This window comes from Neofelis nebulosa, chromosome X (assembly GCF_028018385.1).
Source record: "Neofelis nebulosa isolate mNeoNeb1 chromosome X, mNeoNeb1.pri, whole genome shotgun sequence".
NCBI lineage: Eukaryota > Metazoa > Chordata > Mammalia > Carnivora > Felidae > Neofelis > Neofelis nebulosa.
Window position 1 is genome coordinate 91,193,617 of NC_080800.1, and position 21,301 is coordinate 91,214,917.

General features: G+C 43.7%; 1 protein-coding gene across 20 annotated transcripts in view; it reads left to right on the top strand.

Moving 5' to 3' along the window:
• Nucleotides 1-21,038, top strand: part of PAK3 (p21 (RAC1) activated kinase 3) — a 255,827-nt gene extending 234,789 nt beyond the window's left edge. For all 20 annotated transcript variants that reach the window (XM_058714311.1, XM_058714316.1, XM_058714317.1 and 17 more), the window contains 2 exons: nucleotides 10,832-10,969; nucleotides 14,277-21,038. In XM_058714311.1, coding sequence (XP_058570294.1) covers nucleotides 10,832-10,969; nucleotides 14,277-14,366 — 228 coding nt within the window. In that variant the 3' untranslated portion in view covers nucleotides 14,367-21,038. The remainder of the gene's footprint in view (nucleotides 1-10,831; nucleotides 10,970-14,276) is intronic.
• The last annotated feature ends 263 nt before the right edge of the window (nucleotides 21,039-21,301 follow it).

Here is a 21,301-nt window from a genome sequence, read left to right on the forward strand (position 1 = left end):
GATCAAAAATGCAGTGACCAGGGACTTACTGTTGACCGAGACGGATAGGCCCTTATCCTGATATCACCTTATCATTCCTTGGTATCCTTAAAGCATGACTTGGGAATAAGCCAAGGATGCATATGCCTGTTGCCCGAATAGCTACCAGACCCATAACGAAGCAGTTAAGTCCCTCGAAATCAGAGCCCATCCTAAACAGACAAATCACGGAGTGTGCTGATGGGCTTTTGCCTAGTGAAATGCCCACTGGCATGTTTTATCCTGTGGCGTTTTCAGTCTGTGTGTTTGCCGATGAAACATAACGTCACCGAGAAAATCTGGGTTTTCTTGACTACTAAAGATGATTTCTAACTTTTGCCACCATTTTGAAACATACCTTTGTCAACCCGGCTGCGACATCATTTTAGAAGACCCTTTGCATCCTGATAAAAGGATGCTCTGAGATGTCTTACGTGAGAATCTCAGCAGAGAGAGTTTAACTTGATGAAGGCAGTCTTACCTCTGTAGCTGGGAGAGGCAAAGTGCTAACATTGTCAGGAACAAGCTGATCTTTTTGCCGCTTCTTCTGCTTCCTTCCTTCTGTTCCTTCCTTCCCTCTTTCCTTCCCACCTTCCTTCCTTAATTCCTTCCTTCCTTCCCTAACTTTTCCTCCTCCTCCTCTTCCTCTTCTTTCTCCTCTTCCTCCTCCTCCTCCTTCTCCTCCTCCCTCTCCCTCTCCCTCTCCCTCTCCCTCTCCCTCTCCTTCTCCTCCTTCTCCTTCTGATTCTCTTCCACCCTCTCTTCCTCTTCCACCTCCTCCTTCTGTCAGGAATCGTCCCAGTGCTTAGATGGCAAAATTCATCATCACCTTTCTTCCATGAGCGGCCAATAAATGTGAGAGGATGAGACAAAGAGCTTTCTATTGTCTCTACCACCTGTCTACATTATGCGAATTGAAGAGTGAATTCTCTTCCCAGGTGTGCCAGTCAGAAAGTCCATGACCTTGCACAGGTTACTTCTTCCTTGGCCTCCATCTTCTTGTCACTTCAAAGAAGTGGAGCTTGATGAGATTACTGGTTGCCAGGGGACTTCACAAGGCCCTAGAATTCTACGGAGCTCCTTAGGCTTAAAGGGCCCAAGGGAGAGGTCACATGGCTCTTGATTCCACCAGAACAGTCCTCTTTAATTGTTTTTCTGTATTGGGCTTCCACATGAGTGGTACCTAAGGAAAAGGAGAAACTCATGAGTCTCTGACTCTGATTCTGTGTTCTTGAGCTGTAGGTAGGCTACAGCCTTCCCTGACGGCTGGAAGAGCCATGGTTTGGGTGTGTGTTGTCTTTAGGACTGCTTCCAGAGGAGTGACCTTCAGGAAGCAGCTCGGAGATGTCTCTCTCATCACCTCCTGACTAAATCTGTATCCCGTAAAGAGGGAAGATCCCCCTTCTCCTACCAAGCAAAGATACTTGACCATGTTGGGAGTGAAAGAAGGCTGCATGTAGGGCCACACAGCCCGCTCTGACAGGACTCTTGGGGAGAAGCCGGGAAACAACACTGCAGTGATAGAGCTACTATAGGGATCCATAGGCTGCACTCTGGGGCATGAAGGGAAGAATCATATGCTACCGTGTACAGAGCTGGTCAGCTGACCGACTGCTTACAAAGTAGAAGTCGCAACCAATTGATGTGAGCAACATAATGCATGTTTCACAGATCATGCCGTGGTTGGCTGTTTTGAACCCAATACAGTAATTTGGGTGAAAAGCCCAGAAGAATCGGGGAGTTAGTGCCCTACCTCCTCTAATGTTCTAAAATGAGACATGAAAAATGTGTCGTGTTCAAAGGCACCTTAGAACCAGAAAGCAGGTGCGGGTTGAAGCGAAAATGGGAGGTGAAGAAGCCCATACACTAAAACTACAGGCAGTGCTTTGAGAAATTGTATGCGAGAAGACCAGAGAGATAGGGCAGTAGCAGAATGGGACTGAGGATCGGGTCCCTTTGGCCTCCCTGATTCTTTAGCTTCTATCTTCATTTCTCTTCCTCTAGGTTCCATCAGCCACCCTTCTCTCCCCATTGTCATTTGGCCCCTGTCCTTGCCCTGTGATCATCTGCTCCTTCTGCTTCCCCCAGCTTTTCTCCTCCACCTCCTGTCCCATTTTGCTTTGCCTCTTCTCCGTGCCTCTGCCTACCCTCATCCCCACTTCCAGATCCCCTCTGGTTCTCAATCCTGGGTTGCCACTTGGGCTGCCCTGGGGTTTCGTTGTGAACACACATAGCCTGCTCCGTGTTTCTTGACAAGCACTATTAATCCTGAGAGATTAGAACGAGCACACCCATTGTTGGAGTCATCTGGTCTTTATTTTCTAGCAGTGGCCAGTCCTTTATGCTCGAAAGGAGCACTCTAAAACTAGACCGACACCTAATCAGTCACTGGTACCTAATTACTTTTTGCCATCAACCTGTAAGAGGATCGATCTGTAATAGGTTCCTTTTGAATGACTTTTAGGGATTAAACAAAAACAAGCACCATCCCCCCCAACCCCATGATGTGGTGACAGATGAGAACCACTATGGAAGACAAGTAGGGAACAGAATGACACCACACTGCATACTCAGCGATCACGCTGGACCGTTGGGATAAACAAGTCAACGTATGGAAGAAAACGTTAGGTGTACTATAGTAATTTCTTACTGCATATTTTGGCCCATTCGTTTTCTTCTTAGAAAGGAACATTAGGGCCTCTCATGACATCCATAAACACATCAGAGGTAGCAGTACACTCTGGCCTTTGACCTCTGAAATCCCAGGTCATGAGTAAACTAAGCCATGAGGTGTCAAGTCACTCGTTGCCAAATAACTCTCATAGAACACTCAAGGGTAGTTGGAAAGTCTAAGATGAGGGAGGAACCAGGACAGCAGGAGACTGCAGAGTACAGAGCTGCTTATAAACTCTCAACATACACATAGACACTGGAGAATACAGTGTGAAACCCTCTAACTGGTGACCTTTGTTCCCCATTTCCAAACAAGTGGAGAACGAACGATTGACCAAAAGAGTGTCCGTTTCCTCTGTAGAGGTAAAGGCGAACTTTTCAGTGTGCCTCATTCCTTTTAAATGTTTATTTATTTTTGAGAGGGAGAGGGAAGGACAGAGAAGGAGGGAGACAGAGGATCTGAAGCAGGCTCTGTGCTGATAGCAGAGAGCCTGATGCCTGCTCCACCCTCAGGAACCGTGAGATCATGACCTGAGCCAAAGTCGGGCATTTAACCCACTGAGGCACCCAGGCGCCCCAGTGTGCCTCATTTCTTGAGGAGCCCTTGTGTGCCTCTGCTAGGAGAATTCCTACCTCAGAGACTGCAAACAGTGTGAGGTGTTATTTGCAGTGGTCAAGAGCAAGAACTCTGGACTCACACTCCCTCGATTCAAACATTGACTTCCTTGTTGCTAGTTGTGCGATACTGGACAAGCTAAATTAGTCCCACAGGCCTCAGTTCCTTCATCTGTCCCCGGGGGATCATAATCGAGTCTACCTCAGTGGGTTGTTGTGTGGATTAGGTCACCTAATAGTAATCACTGAATAAATGTTAGCTAGCTATTAAGACTTTCCATGGACATAGTATTTATAGAGATATTGAGACACAGATGAATAGCCTTCTTGGTCTTAGAGTTCAGTTACATTGTTTTGTTAAATAGATTTTTATTGGCTAGGTTGGGAGCCTTTTCACCATGTATAACACGATTTCCGTGGGAAAATGTGTTTTGTGTCCCAGATAGTCAACTTAGAAAGAAATGTTTGTACCACACCCAATCGTCTTTGTAAATTGACCCTTTGTATCGGTGCTGGAGCCTTTCATGGTTACTAACACATTGCCATGTAAGTCCCCTGGTTTGTTTTCTAACATCTTAATCTAAACTTTATAAAGTGTTATAATGAACTGAAGTCACAAACTGAAGCTTTTTAATTAAATGGTTAGTCCTGTTGCGAAACTGCCTTAATGAAAATTTATTGGGTACATATGGATTGTTTTGGGGCCTGTTTGGAGAAATGTGGTAACTTCTAAGATGACTGCATTGATCTTTTTTAACCGAGGAAATTGCCAATAAGGTAAATTGAATTATTCCTTCAACTGGGTAGAGTAGTTTTCTCTGAGTACTTAGGAAAATTTTAGATGCACATTGGAGTCAGTGAAAACTGTGGTGTTTGCGTGTTATTGCCAAGAGACTTTAGAGTTATTATATTTTTTAATTTTATTAAGTTTATTTATTTATTTTGAGAGAGCATAAGTGGGGGAGGGACAGGGGAAGAGAGAGAGAGAGTGAATCCCAAGCAGGCTCTGCACTGTCAGCATAGAGCCCAACGTGGGGCTTGAACCCATGAACCGCAAGATAATGACCCAAGCGGAAATCAAGAGTCAGCCACTTAACCAACTGTGCCACCCCGGCGCCCCTAGAGTTATTATGAAGAATTCCAGAACATCAGAAACTTCTAGGTAACGTGTATATCAAGATCACCTTGAAGGAAGCCACCATTTTATGCCCCGAGGTTGTCCTTCTAACTTTACAAACAAGGTCAGTAGGTCATAGGGCCTGCATTGCCCCACCTGAGGAATCAAACAGACCTTGCATAATGATGTAGCAAAAGACTAATGAAGACTGCCTTCTCTGTTCAGTCAGAGAAGACTACATTTCGGAACTATGTTTCAAGTTCCAGAGACCATCATCTTCTCCCTTTCCTGTCTGGCTTTGCCCATGCAGCAGATTACCATGTTATGGCCATCTTTTTCCAGTTTTCGCTCCCTTCGATGCCATCCCTTTCCAGAGCTCTTTTCCTCCTCCCACACCGAGGACCAGGTCATCAGAAGTTACCACATGCCAGGCCTGTGCGACTCAGAAAAGGCGCTTTGGTCATTCTCTGTGTATCTTCTCATATGTTGAATGATTCACTTAAGTTCTGAGCTTTAATACCTCGTGTATCCAAGTCTGTTAGAGTCCCAGCACAATTAGGTGTGTTCACACATTTTGGCTCTCCTTTTATTCGGCAACGAACGCATTTCCTGGGCACCTGTTTGAGGCTAACTCTGTCTGCAGGGTAACCAGTTATCCCGGTTTGCTAGGGTACTGAAACCCAAAACAGTCCGCAGAAAACCAAGGTGGCTGAGGGAGAAGGCTTGAAAGACGAAATGCCATGTGAAATAGAGCCTCAGCAGCAAGCGGAAGTTCACCAGGCGCTTATGAGAAACGGGGCTAGCATTTTAAGCAGATATTAAAGAGCATTTCTTATTCAGAGTTCAGTGAACAGACTGGCTTGAATGGTATGTGAGCTTTGGCCAGTGTGTGTACATATGTGGGGGTGGGGGAAGAAGGGCTCTCGGGTAAGAAGAGAACACACTGAGGACCACAAAGACCACGGGGGCCCAATCATGGAGGACCGTCTATGCCATGCCATGGATCCTGGGGACCAGTGGTTTTCAAAAGACGGTAGCGAGCCCTTGGTTCAAATGAAACCTTGCTTGGAAGCATAAAGAAATAGAGAAAAAAGAAATATTTCTCTGATTGAAACAGATATGTGTGGGTGCAGGCTCCTAGAGCCTTCACATGTATCTCCCTGTCCCACCTCTTTGGAGGACTATTTTGGGGAGTACAGTTTGAAAACCACATATGTGGACCACGGAGGAGCCAACAAAGATTTTTTTCTAACAGCCAGCTCATTTTTTTCTGAGTTTTCACTAGCTCAAGATAAAACCACACTGTGATCACTCATGCCGCGATCTATTTTCCCCAATCTTTCTTCATGTAAGACTTGACTTTGTTAGGGGGCGCCTGGGTGGCTCAGTCGGTTAGGCATTCAGACTTGGGCTCAGGTCGTGATCTCGCAGTTTGTGGGTTCGAGCCCCACATCGGGCTCTGTGCAGACAAGTCAGAGGCTGGAGCCTGCTTCGGATTCTGTTGTCTCCCTCTCTGTCTCCGTTCCTCCCCCACCTGCACTCTGTCTCTGTGTCTCTCTCAAAAAAAAAAAAAAAAAAAAAAAATTAAAAAAAATTTTTAACACACAAAAAAGAAAAAAAGACTTGACTTTGTTAGTAAAACCCTTTTTGCTGTGATTGTTGTATTGGTTGCAACTGTATTTGTCTCCCATTAGCAGAGCAGCGGGTAGCAATTTTCTTTTTACAAAGATAGTACCCAGCTTACACGCAGGACGTGTTCCAAAAGTTCATTTTTAAGTTAATTATTTGGAACTCAGAGTACATTTTCCCATAGAAGCAGCATTATGCGTAGTGAGTAGGTTCCCAGGCCATTCCACAAAGGCCAGTTTAGCCCATAATATAACTGAAAGTGTGGATTTTTGCAATGGAAATTAGTTGGATATAATACTGTTGCAATTAAAACGAAAACAATAGTTGAAAAAAAAACGTCTGGGTTTTTGTTTCCCTCAAGGGTTAGCACTTGATGAAAAGCAGGTTTAATCCTAGGAAGACAAAGAGAAATACATGAGGAGTTTTGTGTGAGTTTGGACGGCACAGCTTTGGAAATTTTTTTTTACATAATGTTTGGGACGGTTTCGTAAATAAGAAAAGCAGTCGTGTTCTTGTAGAAAATTTGGAAAGTTGAAAAATATGTTTGAAAAATTCAATCACAGTAATCCTTCCACTCAGAGAGAACATATTGGTGTGTTTCCTTTCAACCTTTTCCTGACTATGTGTATTTTTTAAATCAAGCCAGCAGCATTAACAAAGTGCATCCCACATGAACTGCTGTGCAGTCTTTAAAATGATATTTATAGGGGCACCCGGGTAGCTCAGTCACTTAAGCCTCAAACTTCCGCACAGGTCATTATCTTGTGGTCCGCAGGTTCGAGCCCTGTGTCGGGCTCTGTGTTGACAGCCTGGAGCCTGCTTCGGATTCTGTGTCTCCCTCTCTCCCTGCCCTTCCCCCGCTCGTTCTCTCTCTCTCTCTCAAAAGTAACATCAAACATTTTTTAATAAAATGATATTTAGGAAGAAGTTTGCAAAACATCAAACAATATTTATGATCTAGTGTTTGAGTAAAAGGCATTCTTGCATCTGATACCTCGATTGGGGGCCAGGGTGTGTAAGGCTACCAACCAAGATCCCCAACCTTCAGTCCCACCGCCACCCCCACTCCCCACAACAGATACCAGAGTTCCTCCTTTTTCTAGAAATTCGGAAGAGGACGTGCGTTCTCTTCCAAGTGTGGTGAAGTTCATAGCACTGGCTCCTTATTCTGATTCCCCTTCAGATTCCTGAACTTTCTTCTCCCTTTCTCCGGTGTATCACCAACCCTACTCATGCTGCACAACCCTGATGAAGGCCATTTTGTAATTCATGAATAGAAAGAGGGGCACACGTTTCCTGAGGTAATGAGGCATGGACTAAAGAGAAGTGAGAAGGATTTGGGCAGAAGTGTATGTGTACTTGTAAGGCAGGAGATTATGTGGAGGAAGCTGTATTGAGCCACAGTGGTCAAAGAAAGGTAGGGAAATGAAACCATGTAGCATGCAGGCAGACCTAGGGAGGGTGGAAACGAAGAAAAGTGTGTGTGGGGGGGGGGGGGCATGTGTTTAGGACCTGGCTTGGCTCACAGAGCAGAAAAAGGCAAGCAAAGGACAGTGAGTGTAGCGGAATTGTGGCCAGCGGAAATAAGAAAGTTTTAGGAGGAGGCAGCAAATTGTAAGGTGCATGGTAAGCAATTTTCTCTGAATAAGGGAACAAAGATGTTTTGTGAGGATGGGTGCTTGAAGCACTAATTGTCCGCGAACTAAAACACCCTGTTTGAACTCCATGTAATATATCTGCTGTGATCAAGCACCATTTGACTTCAGCCCAGTTGATGATTTCCTAAAAGCAGTTTACAAACACATTCCTTTTTCACACTATTTTATTTTATTTTATTTTATTTTATTAGTCAAGATTAGATTTGCAGCTGACTTGTATTTTGGCACGGAAGTCTCAATAGCTGCCCCTCTGCGTTTGCTGTTCATCAGTGAAGGAATTGAAAATCAGAAAGGATTGAGGGGTCGGGGGAAACAAGGTGTGGGTTTAGAGGGAGTTGTATTTCATGTGGCATTTTTTTAATGTACTGAGTGAGAAAGCAAAAGTTTCATTGCACTGTATAGAAACTTGTGCCATTTTAATTCTCGGTCATCACCATGTAAGGGAATCTCACTCTGTGGGATTCTGTGGCTCTCGTGTCTGGTGAACTTACAATTCAGAGATTCTGGGTTAAGGGGGCCACAAGTCCTTGGCTAGTGATTCTCAGTGTTGGCTATAAATTGGAGTCTCCTGGAGAGCTTAAAAAATCCCGATGCCTGTCCCACCCCCAAAGATTTTCACTTAATTGGTTTGGGGGTGAGAACTGGGCGTGGGGATCTTTTAAACCTCTCCAGGTGACTCCCATGTGCAAGCACTTCTGGAACCTTCTAGTTTAGCCCATTGCTTTAATTACCCGTGTGGATTAAACCAGTTCTCAAAGTGTGGTGCTGGAACTAGCAGCTTCAGCATTTATAGGGAACTTGTTTGAATGCAAATTCTTTGAGCCCCCCTCCAGATTTACTGACTCAGAAACTCCGGGGGTGACCTAGGAATCTGTTTTAACAAGCCTTGTAGGTGATTCTGATGCATGCTGTAGGTTGACAGCCATTGTATTAAACAGTCCCTCCTAACCCATTCTCTTTTTTAATGTTTATTTATTTATTTTGAGAGAGAGACAGCACAAGCAGGGGAGGGGCAGAAAGACAGGGAGAGAGCATGCCAATCGGGCTCTGCGCTGTCAGTACATGGCCCGACTCAGGGCTTGATCCTATAAACCATGAGATCATGACCTGAGCTGAAGTCAAGAGTTAGATGCTCAACTGACTGAGCCACCAAGGCGTCCCCTAACCCTTTCTAAAGTACACTTGTGGAGGTTTCTAGGCAGGAGGAGAGATGTCTTTACCAGCTGATGAAAACTGGTCCAGGAAAGGACTTTTTTTAAAAAATTTTTTAATGTTTATTTATTGCTGAAAGAGAGAGAGAGAGCACCAACGGGCGGTGGGGGGCAGAGAGAGAGGGAGACACAGAATCTGAAGCAGGCTCCAGGCTCTGAGCTTTCAGCACAGAGCCCAACACAGGGCTCGAACTCACAAACCGGGAGATCATGACCTGAGCGGAAGTCGGCGCTTAACCAACTGAGCCATTCACGTGTCCCCAGGAAAGGACTTTTATAAAAATACTTCTAATTATGTTAGGAGCCATGGTGGGCAAAGAAGAAAGAGATAAGGGGGGAAATTATTTGCCACGAAAGCCCAAGCAAGTTCAGGAGGGAGCATGTCTTCATCATAGTTAGGGGGTTGGTCACATAGGCAGACATAACCCTGGTGGCAATACCTGCAGGAAAACTCCTACTTATCCTTTAAAACCCTGTTCAGATGCCAACCTCCACTGTGAAGCTTCCTCTGAGCTCTAGGGTAAACTGCTTCCTCCTTGTATTTACACAACACTTGCTATCTCCCTCCTTTAGCTCTCGTCCCACTGTATTGTAGCTGTTTATGTCTCTCTCCCTTACCAAATTGTGTGACCTTTGAAAGCAGGGCATTCTCATATTCATCTTTGGATATCCAGTGTCTAATACACTACCTGATACATACTTAGCGTTCTAGAATTGTTTGCTTACAGGAGGCATGAGGAACAACCACCTTTTTTTTTTTTTTTTTTGGCTGTCATGAGCCTTCAAAAGATGGGTTTACCTTTGTGAATTAATCAGGGACCCGGGTCCGGCTCTCTCCCTGAAGGCTAGGCCCTTGATTCTGTCAGCACACCATGAGTCAGTCGGTAGACGCCTCTCAGTGGTGGTGGCCTTACAGAACAAAGATCTCAGAAATACATTAGCGACTGATTATTTTACAGTAGGATCCATGATCGTCAGGTTCCAGGAGTACCAATGCCAAGTTTTCTCATATTTTCTCTTATTAGACGTAGACTTTCACAGGAAATCTAATTGAAATGTACAGGGATACATCTGCCATAGGGCAGAAGTACTGGAGTCCATGGGTCTCACCAGTTACTTCGCATTGAGGCCCTACCATCTCTGTGGTTCTTTGTGCTTCTCTAATTCTGTAATGTACTCTGTTCATCCCTGGGATGCTCACAAATATTCTTTTTCTGTAAGTTTATTTATTTATTTTTAGAGAGACAGCACAAGCGAGGGAGGGGCAGAGAGAGAGGGAAAGAGAGAGAATCACAAGCAGACTCCATGCTGTGAGCGCAGAGCCCGACACGGGACTCAAACTCACGAAATCGGGAGACCGTGACCTGAACTGAAACCAAGACTCAGATGCTTAATCGACTGAGCCACTCAGGCGCCCCTCACAAATATTCTTCAAACAAGATAAACGCTGAGCAAATTGCAGTCACTTTTACAACAGTGCCTTCTGGAGGTTGTACCCAGGTCAACGTGATTGGGTGTGTGCGTGTTCCCCAAGTCTTTAGAGTCACGGTTTCCCAGGCAGCCCCTTGGCCTCATTTCCTAGGTGGTTAATCACACATTCAGTATAACTGGATTTTTACTGACTTAACTCTCCAAGGGACAACCTTTTAACCTTATTTCCAAATTTTGGGGGGTGGAGCCCCTCACTGTCACCTCAGTCACTGCCGAGAGGAGTGATTTCTAACTGGTAGAGAAACTTTGAAATACATGTCAGTGTCATGTTCTAAAATGGAATTTTTAAGACCGCGAGTATAAACTGGAAGAAGCTGGATTCGTACCTTCCGTGCCAACTCACGATCCTCATTTGTCAGTGCTGAATGGATCTTCCTGTTTTTTTCTTTGCTTTTCTTTTCTTTTTTAAATCTCTGTAGGCATTATACCTGATAGCCACTAATGGGACTCCAGAGCTCCAGAATCCTGAGAGACTGTCGGCTGTGTTCCGTGACTTTTTAAACCGCTGTCTTGAGATGGATGTGGACAGGAGGGGATCTGCCAAGGAGCTTTTGCAGGTGAAAATAAAACAGGACAATTACAAAGAGAGAGTCATTACATTGAGCTTCTCCATCTCAATGTGTGGCAGTAAGGGAAGCCGTGTCAAGAGATGTCTAGTTCGAGTTGGGCCGTAGCCATTTGGTTTTAGACCACAGGCACAGAAATAGAGGCATGCATCTAATACATGATTGATTGGCATGTTGCCTTTCTTCTGAGAAGTTGGCACTTTAATCTGTAAATCTCTTTTGTTCTTCCTGGAGTCTTATTTTGCAAGGAACAGAAGAAAACTGTGAACCTCTGGGGTTGCCGTCTTGTTCTAAGCTTGACTGGTGCCCCTGGATGTTGTACGCAGGTGCCCTTGGCCAGAGGTAATTCTCTGCGTAACTATGCACTTGTTTCCATGGCGCTCACTACTCTAATACCTTACTGGTCAAAGCCCCTTGGCTGGTGATGGCAAATGGCAGGCACCTGCTTGCCTGGGTGAGTACCATCCAGTGAGGAGTGCCTCTGTGACCACTTGCCCTTTTCAAGGCTCTCAGGGAATTGGCATAACCGATGGTCATTAGTACCAATTCCCTGCCACATTCTTTGCATACATTATCTCATTCAATTCTTAAAACAACTCCATACGGTAGGTGTTATTATCCTGTGTCACAGATGTAGAAATTGAGGCTGACACCGCCATTGAGTGGCAGAACTGGGATTTGAGCCCTGGATTGTCAGACTTTCCACCACACAAACCCACCAACCAGTTTAGAGAAAAAGACGTACTTCTATTGATGGAGGAACACATGCCCAGGACTACACATATACCTTCATCGCTGGGGACTGGGCCTCAGGGACACGTGTCAAGCCCCGTAATGTCAAAGAACAGTGACTACTTATTCTCTCTGTGACTTTGAACACTTAATCCAGTTAAACAAAAAGGTGTGGCCCTTGGTTATATTGTGTGTTAACCACAGACCAAGTTTGTTCTAGGCAAAGAAAGAAAGAAAGAAAGAAAGAAAGGAAAGGAAGGAAGGAAGGAAGGAAGGGAGGAAGGAAGGAAGGAAGGAAGGAAAGAAAGAGAAAGAAAGAAAGAAAGAAAGAAAGAAAGAAAGAAAGAAAGAAAGAAAAAGAAACACAAGCATTCCCGTTGCTTCTGAACCCCCTGCAGACACAGAGAGCTACACCCCGGGGGAAAATATATCCCACCTCAACCCAAATCACACCTGGGATAAACTGGTTTCTTAAAGAGGCTACACCTTCTCTTTTCTGCTACCTGTGAGCATTTCACAGGCTGCCCTAGGGCCGCACATGTCAAATCTGCAATGGCCCTTCACCGACCCTCTGTTTAACCCACGGCGCCTCACATGTATTGCCTTAAGTCCACAGAACATTGTTTTCTGACTCTAGCCTCTCATTGCCCATTTCAGAGGCTAGAAAAGAGAGAGACGCATGGCATTCACCCGCCTCTAGAATGCTTGAGAAGAGACACAGGTCTTGAAGTATTTGTGTGCCTTTGTGGCCTAAGTCAAGTCTCTGCCCATCAACTGATATTTTTTGAGCACCTCCCCTTTGCAAGGCTTAACTGCAGTGGGTGATACATACGTCTCAGAGGCATGATTCCTGCTCGCCAGAAGTTCACAATGTCCTTGAGTATTTGCAAAAAACAACACGAGGTGTTTTTACAGACTTATTGAAACCAGGTGGCTATTCAAATGATAAATGCTGTGGTTGGTTAGCGAGCAACTTCTATAGGTTACGGGGACCAGAAAGCGTCTGACGAACGGGAAGGAGTTCTGCTGAGTCTTGAAGAGCAGAGCAGTTTTAAATAGTCAAGGTGAACAGGGGAAGGGATTTCAGATGGAAGGATTATAGTGTGGCCAAAGGCATGGAGGCAAGGTTTAACGAAAGGAACAGAAAACGAAGCATATAGTTGAAGTAAAGAAGTCGAGTCAGAAAGCTGTAAGAGAGAGGACCATAGAGCGCCTTGAACACCAGTCGATAGAATTTGGGCTGTAGCCGGTGGGGAAACACTGAACATATCTGAGGGTCACATGGTGACAGCTTTGTTTAGGAAGATGAATCCGGCAGTGTGCAATAAGAATTAGCAACCGGAAAGAAAATGGCGGCAGGAAGATGGAGGAGGGATAGTTCAGGATTAAGTTGACTAGGCCTGAATTACGAAGGTGAGAGATAATTGTGAAAGGCATTAAAAAAGTACTCGGTAGCCGATTGCATGTAGAACATAAGGCAGAAGAAGACAAAAGTGACTTCAGAATATCGAACCAGTGGCAGCATTCAGTAAAAGCAAAAATGATGGAGGATAATACACTGGCTAGCATTTCTTTGCCTCTACGTAGCTTAAAAGGAACTGTCACTTACTTCATCTAACCATTGTAATACGCAGAGGAGATCATTGAACCTAGGTGGGCTGATTCCAGAGCCTCTGTGGCTTACGTCACGCAAGTGTACCCTGTTTGGGGGACCTTAACATGTGTTTTTAAATGTTGAATTCAAGGGGACAGAAGGACATTGGGAAGGAAATACCCAGCGGGCAATTGGAGAAGTAGGACCTGTCCGCAAGAAAGAGGTCAGGTCACTCCATATTGCTTTGGGAGTCATCCCCATAAAGCTGATAAGAGGTCAAAACCATGAAAGAAAGTGAGCTCTCAAAGGAATCGAGTTAGAAAAAGAACATGATGAAAGCTGAGCTCTGGTATGTGGGAGGTGAGAGAAGGGAGGGAAGGCAGGGAAGAAGACAGAGGAGGAAGAGTCAGTGAGCATACACGTGGAAGAGAACCAAGATGGTAGAACATCACAGGCTGCCAACGAGGAAAACATTTCAAAGAGGGAAGGGATATTCATTTGTATTAAGTACTGCAGAGGGGCCAAGAGAGGAATGATAGAGGCACGGCGATGGGCTTTAGCAGATAAGAAACCACTGGTTTCAGGGTCAAGGTCCACCAAGGTCACTTCTTCCAACCTGAGAGCTGCTCCAGATAAATGCATCAGTTGGGGAAAATCAGAAAACGAGACCTTTGCAAGCCCAGTGAGATTTTTTTTTTTTTTTATGAGACCCCCTCCTCTGAGTTTCTGGCTCGGCCCGTCAGTTGCCGGAGCGTTTCATGACACTGAATGACCAGAACATCTGAGGAACAAAACCTGGTGCTAGCTTTAATGAAATAAAGATACTTCAGCATCTTTCATGGTGTTTCATTGGACACTCAAAAGTGCGTTTGAACGAAGAAAGGGCCGCTTGAGAATGTAAAAGTAATATACTTGTGGGAGGGAAATAGACCAGTAATTCCTCTTGTTTGTTTGTTTGTTTCCCTTTTGCAGCATCCATTTTTAAAATTAGCCAAGCCTCTCTCCAGCCTGACTCCTCTGATTATCGCTGCGAAGGAAGCAATTAAGAACAGCAGCCGCTAGGACTGCAAGCCTTACCCCACACCATCTCCCTCCTGAGTAAGACTGAACTGTGAAACTCTGCGGCAGGAAAGAGGGAAGCAAAGACAGTCAAATGGGGTGGGGGTGGGGGTTCTTTAACTTTCCAATGACTAGAAACTTCTTATAAGCCTTTTTCCTACTCCCTCAGATTATGTAATTTATTTGTAAGCCTGAATCGCAGCCCGAACCGGGCAGCAATGTCGAAGCGGCCGTGAAGTGGCCACTTCTTCCGTGAAGCGAAAGAGCCAGTAGTGAATCCCCTCGTTTTGTGCATTCGCTTTGAAGAAAACAAGGTTTCTCAAAGATGCACACTCCCTCTTCATAGTGTCGTGTTCGTTTTTAAGTTAGAGAGTAGTCCCTCTTGCATTCGAACCTCCTTCAAAACTCCTTACCCAAATGTGACGTTCTTCACTTGCACTGTCATGAGGTGTCCAGAGGAAAAAAAAAAAAAAAAAAAAGATGTCAAAACTTTTTTTTTTAAAGCAAGCAAAAAATGAAAAGCAAAAACAAAACAAAACAAAAAAAACCACAAAAAACAAAAACAAAACAAACAAAAAAAAATTACCCCAGAGCAAATACTGTGTGACCATGTGGAAGTCCATGCCCTAATAGAGTTGCGATTTTGCATTCTTCTTCGGTAGTGGTGGCTTGGTTTGCGTACCTGTTTTTCTGCATTTGTACTGGGAAAGGTTTCTTTGAAGGCATGTTTCCAAAAGCAGAGAGGAGTATGTGTGTTCAGGAAGGGCTTTTAAAAACTGCATCAATAAATATAAAGCGCAAACGGTGAAATCCTGTCACATTTTCACGATGATGCTTAAGAGAGGTAGTTGATGTATCATTTGTAGAAACCAGCTTGCTCATCTTCACGATAACCTGAGAAAGGACACCCCAAGCCTTGTGAACTCTCCTGTTGGGTGACTCCAGGTCCTCAACCTAGGAAATCCTGGCAGGAGGAGTCATACTTAGACAAAGATGGGACTTTCTCTGAGAGCCAAAAGGAAAGCAAAATGCGTGTACAATACTTAGATCTTTGTTGGACAGGAGGAAACAAAACTAAAGGTACCTAATTTAATCCGCCCTTGTGCTTGTGGAACATAGGCCATCGGAAAATAGGTGCATTAGGAGGAAACAGACCCATTAGCCAACATTTGTTCGACATTTATGATCAAAATCACGTGAAAATTTATAACGTTTTTAAAATTCCTCACAGGATCTGGAGAACAGAGATATTTTAGGTATTCGACCCTGTCAGAAGTGGGAGGTCCGCGAAAACTACACCCCAATCAATATTTGGCTCTAAGTACTTGTTCCCATTTTCCCTCTGTCTCGCCAGTTTCTGTTTCAGGATATAGTATGTTCATACTTTGTCCTTTGCGCTTTTGAATCTCAAAAACTTGTTCATAAAGATCTGGAAATTCTCAAGTAAAAGTAATTAGGGTTTGCAATCATCTATCCCGAGAAGTATCAGTTCCAACTGGTTTCCTTTTGTGGCTTAAGGAAAAGCACGAAAATTTGACTATTATTTCACCATGTATCTACTTACTAAAAAGTCACCACTTGGCACTTCCTGAATCTTCTGAGAGCAGAAAAATATCTGGACGGTGTCTGCGTAGAAACAAAATATATACTTCTCTTTCAAATGTACTGTCAGTTTTATAAATTTTGCAAAGTTGTTTCTCCAAACCTTTGAAAAGCTAACAATTTGTGCTACGGAAGGCTTCTTGATTTGTAATATATCAAGACTCTGAAGAGAACCTGTCTACTTCAGCAAGAGGGAGAAAGGGAATGACATGGGCCTCTCTTCCTCTTTGCCAAGGTACATCTATCCATCTAGCCATCCGTCCATTCCTTAAAACGAAAGCACTTTCTTTAGAGAATTTCTGCTAACCATATAGGGTGCGTGTTTATGTTTAGGAAATGGCACCACTGGTGGATTTCCTATTTTCCTACTGTTTTTTTTTTTAACTATAACATTTGGGAGGGGCTTGACCCCCTGGAAAATAGCCACAGTGAGATAAAACAACAAATGTGAAAAGAAAATCAAATAGCAACATTCATTTGAAGCATGCTGTGTTATACTTTGCAAAAAGGTGGGTGGGCCTGAAATTTTTAATGCCACACTGTTCTAATGAGAGAGAGAGAGAGAGAGAGAGAGACCTTAATTTTTATTTCATTTAAAGTTAAATATTTGTTTTAATGTTTCATTCATAGTGCCAGGGAATTCAATGAAACCATACCTGGGGTGTGAATCGAATTCAGTACGTTAACTATGCCCTGCCAGTGGAGACAACCACACACCTGGTTGGGAAGCCCTAGTTGTTGATTAGTGCCCCTTAGATGTCATTAAGGCCTTTGGGTGGGGAGAGGCCTGGAGCAGTGATCCTTCAGATCACTGTAGACAGAGAAATGGCTGTTCTTTTATGCTTTCAATCCTGCATATTCACAACGAGCCGCCAGATTTCTTCACCACATCCCATCGGACCAAGATTTTATGGTAATATATCGCAGTAGGCTTTACTCTTACCAATTTATATCTATGTAGATTTTAAACGAGAACAGCTTCCAGAGACCCTCCCCCATGTTGGAGAATTACGTATATTTCTAATAAGTATTAGTGAGAAGCCGTTTCTCCTGCCAAAAAAGATGCTGAAGGATTCACGTTGGGTGCACTTGAACAACTTGGACTCCAGGTGGTTAATCGTTTATCCCCTTTCTCTGGACTTGTTTTTTTTTTTTTTTTTTTTTAGCTCATCTTGACACAGATGAGTCTGTCCAGATCTTTAAAGTTGCTAGTGTGCCCTGATAAAATGGGGGCACGTTGTCGAATGTTGATTCCAAAATGTCCCGAGATAGGGATAGGGCAGTGGGAAAGTCAGGGAAGGGTGAGAAGCACAGTAGAGATTATTTATTTAAGAAAAGAAAAGAACGTTAATGTTGTAGCAAGGATCCGGTGCGTTGTCATAATCCCATGAAGATTCTCGGATGACACAATCCCCCCCAAATCAGTCACCATGCTGGGTAATGACTTCGTTCTTGCTGATCTCGTCTATGTGTCATTGTAAATATTTGTGTGTCCGTGTTCCGTTTTGGCTACTGGATGGCCAAGTCACGTAAGAAGATTTAACTCAAGTATTTATTCTTTAATTGTGTTACTCAGATTTCTTCAGGCTTGTGGATTGCACCCCGATGTTGAGTTTAACCACCTGATCCCCACATCAGTCCCTCCCCCGTGAAGCACATTCCATTGCTAAAAAAACAAATATGAAATTGCTTCCTGTCGTCTGTATAACTGTTTTGATAGTTTGAGATGTTTGTCTATAAAGGATATTTCTCAGCTCAAAGATCGTGTAAATAACTATATTCCTTTGCGCAGTGGGTTGTTTATTTCTAATGAGGCTGCCAGTTCTCAGAGAGAAATCTATAAAATCACTTTTAAATAGCGTAAACAGGGATTACAGCTATGTAAAAAGTAAGTTGTGCATAATGGGCAAAGACTGGGAACACAGACCATTGAATCAGTTGTGTTAGGGTGGTGGGATTATGCAGAACATTTTTTTCTTTCAAAATTTTCTTTGATATTGTTCTAATATTGCTTTATAATAAACATCAGAAAGGGAACTATAGAGACATAGAAAAGATGCCAGGAGCAGATGCCTTCTGGCCAGAGCCCAGAGCATGCAGGGCACACATATTTGCTAGTCACAGTTATTCCATAGGCTTTATATTTGCCTGGGTGCTGAGGTTGGCACACGCTTGGGTATGGCACGTGCTTTCTTAGGGGGCTATTATCTGTAAGTTGAAGCTAGGGAGATGTCGCTCTTAGAACTCCAAACACACCCATCCTTCTGCTTTGAAAGTGGCTGCCCTCCACTTGGATATGGCATGGAGGCTTCTGTTGTGGTTACTTGAAATTGGAGGGGTGACATGTGATTAGCCCCCTTGAAAGCATCTGGGTCAGGGGTCACCTTTCTGGATCGACTTTTAGCAGATTTTCAAGCTGAATGTGGAAGAAAAGAAGGAGCAATCCCCCAGCTCCCACCCTGTCCTTGTCTGACTGGATGTTATATCACTTGGGTAGGGATTCTTTTTGTGACCAGTGAACCAATCCCTTTGATTTCAATGGAAGTTATGACTTGTGCCTAAAAGCCGACAAGGAAAACATTAAGACAAATGTTTAGAACTGCCGTTGCCTGTTGGCCTTCAGTTCCAGTCCTGTTAGCTTTAGCTTGAGATGGCTTCCATGTGCTTTCTGTCCTGCCTGTTTATAGGCTGTATGCAGTAACTACTGTCGTTTTTCAGGAGCAAAAGGGAGACCCTCTACCCAAAGAGAGGAATTTTCCTCCAAACTCACCGAAGAAATCTTAGGTGAGGAGTTTTATAATGGGGTAGTGGTCTCAGATGTTATTCAGTTTCACCAAGAGCAGACCTTATACCTAGAGAACCCACTTTCCATTGGCCATTCTCAACATAAAAAGTACTTACGGGCGTCCTAACCCTGCCATCCCCAGTTGAATCTTGCGGTCCTTTTCTGAGCTAGTATTGCAGTTAGTATTCAGTTAAACACAGGCATGGCCAGGGATGCAAGCTTCTCCCAGTCTCTGAGCAAGAGGACTGAAATTCAGCATTTGTAAATTGAGAGCGAATAGGCCTGGGATTTTGAGTGAACACACAGTTCTGAACATATTTTTGCATGTGGCTTGGGAAGGGAAGAAATGGTACCTTGGAAATAAAGGAGGTATTTTTTTCCTAAGAAAGAATTTTTCCTAAGAGAAAATTGTTTCTGATACAATCTTTCTGTTGGTTAGCTGTAATTTTTCCACTCTTTTTCTGATCCCACACTCCTTCAGTGACCAAATGAATATCCCCCAACTCCTCATGCATCGGGAATGTCTGCTTAATAGTAGACAATATCTAACTGAATCTGCAAATGCGGGACCTGAGATATCGCCTCCATGTGCACACTTCTGTGTGCAAGTATACTATAATTACAAGTAGCATTTACTGCCACGTCATACAGTCAGACTTGCGAGATAAACTTCTAGAAGCTGGTTAGTGCCATCAGAGTCTCCTTTGGAAGCTGCTATCAGGTGAATGCCACCCCATAACACCTACCAGCAGTAAGGGGGGTACCATGTTCGCCTGATTTCACACCTAAGAGGAAATCAACAGCAATTACACAGAATCAAGCAGATGTAGTATTAGCCTAAGAGTAAAGAAGCCTGGATTCTAATGTAGGCTGTGTTACTCTTATTGTGTGGCCTTGGGCAAGTCACTTAACCTTTTCATGGCTATTCCCTCATCTGTAAAATAAGGGTATCGGACTAGATGACCCCAAGGTCTTTCCAAAAGTCCTATCTTTCTATGGCACCTTAAGTTGCCTTGCAAATTCAGCCTGCTCAAATGATGGCAAATATCGCATGCTTAAGCCTGAGTTTCTTAGGTGGCAGTTAAACAGTAGAACTATGTCAAATGATAGGGAAAATGAAAGCCTCAAATAAATGCAAATAATACTAGGGAACGTTGATAAAACTTGCGGCAGCCTTCCAAATCCTCACAGTTGTTTTGTTTTGTTTTTGTTTTTGATGTCCTTTTTCTGTGGTGTGTTCCCAGTTTTCGTTTTCCATATATTCTGTATGTAAACTCTGATTTTCATTAAGCTGTGGCCAGTATTTGCTACTAGAACAGAAATGCACTGTCACACTTGCTAGAACACAGCTACATTTGGGCCTCTCCTTTCCTAGGAAGCAATGCTGGTCTTTATAGAGTTTACTTTGTAAAGGGCACAAGATGGCAGAACCCATGCATTTTAATGGCTGGGACTATTCAGAATGGACATAAGCACTTGCAGGTTGCAGAGAAAGAAATGAAAAAGTGAGCACACGCTATTAGCATTAAGGAGTGTTGACAAATCAACTTGTTGGGAACCAAAGAGAGCATTTCTGATGACAACTCCCACAGCGATCGGCCAGGTGTATGAGTATACTGCTGGAAAGAGGGAAAACCGGAAGTTCGTTAGTCCCAATGCCCTGCCTATAGCAGAGTGCCAACCAGCCCTGAGTGCGAAACTCAAGTTCAGTATGTGTGCTTGTGTGTGGTGTGCTTTATGGACCCGCATATACTATATTCATTAGTGATGATAAGACCTTTCACAGAATCCTGTAACCATTAGTGGGTTGAGTTTTAAATCTCAGTACATCAGCCGGGAGGAGTCAGATCACAGGGTACTGATGTCTGCTGGGATTATACTCATCATATCCAGACAAAACAAGTTGAGGAGGATCTATATTTTCATTCTTTATCAGAATTGTATCTCATTTGGTTGTGCATTACTTTTGTTAAAATGTGTTATTTGTAAACCCATGTGTAGTGCAACTCTTCTGTAACTTTGGATTAAAGGTATTTATGGTCTTTTTGTTTGTTTGATTTTTAAGTAAGTTATTTCTTTCGTAGACCTGCTGATGGTATGGTTCCATCCTTCTGACCTCAGCTTCTGATTTTTTAATGACTTTTTGTTTCCAATATTGTTATTTTAAATTGTGGTTGAAGCAATAGAAAATTGAAATATGGATTGTGCATGACTGTGTCTTGAGTGTAAAAATATTGCAGTTTGAAACTTGGACCTAAAGTATTGCAAATAAAAATGACAAACATCAACGAGCTGGTGCTTCTGTCTTCTGTCACCCTTCCTGCTTACCCCTCTGGCATTGGCCGTTGTACCTAGTTCAGCGGTTAGAGGCAGGGAAACGCCCGGCCTTGTGAGCAATGCAGGAAATGTCCTGAAGATTCTGCCGCCAAGTAACTCAGACCCCGGATGTCCATCTGGTTTCACATGGAACAACTCAGAGTCATGGTTTTTCACATGGAATCACGCCTATAAGTTTTCCATGTTCTCCCTAGCAGCCCACATTGGAGTGAAA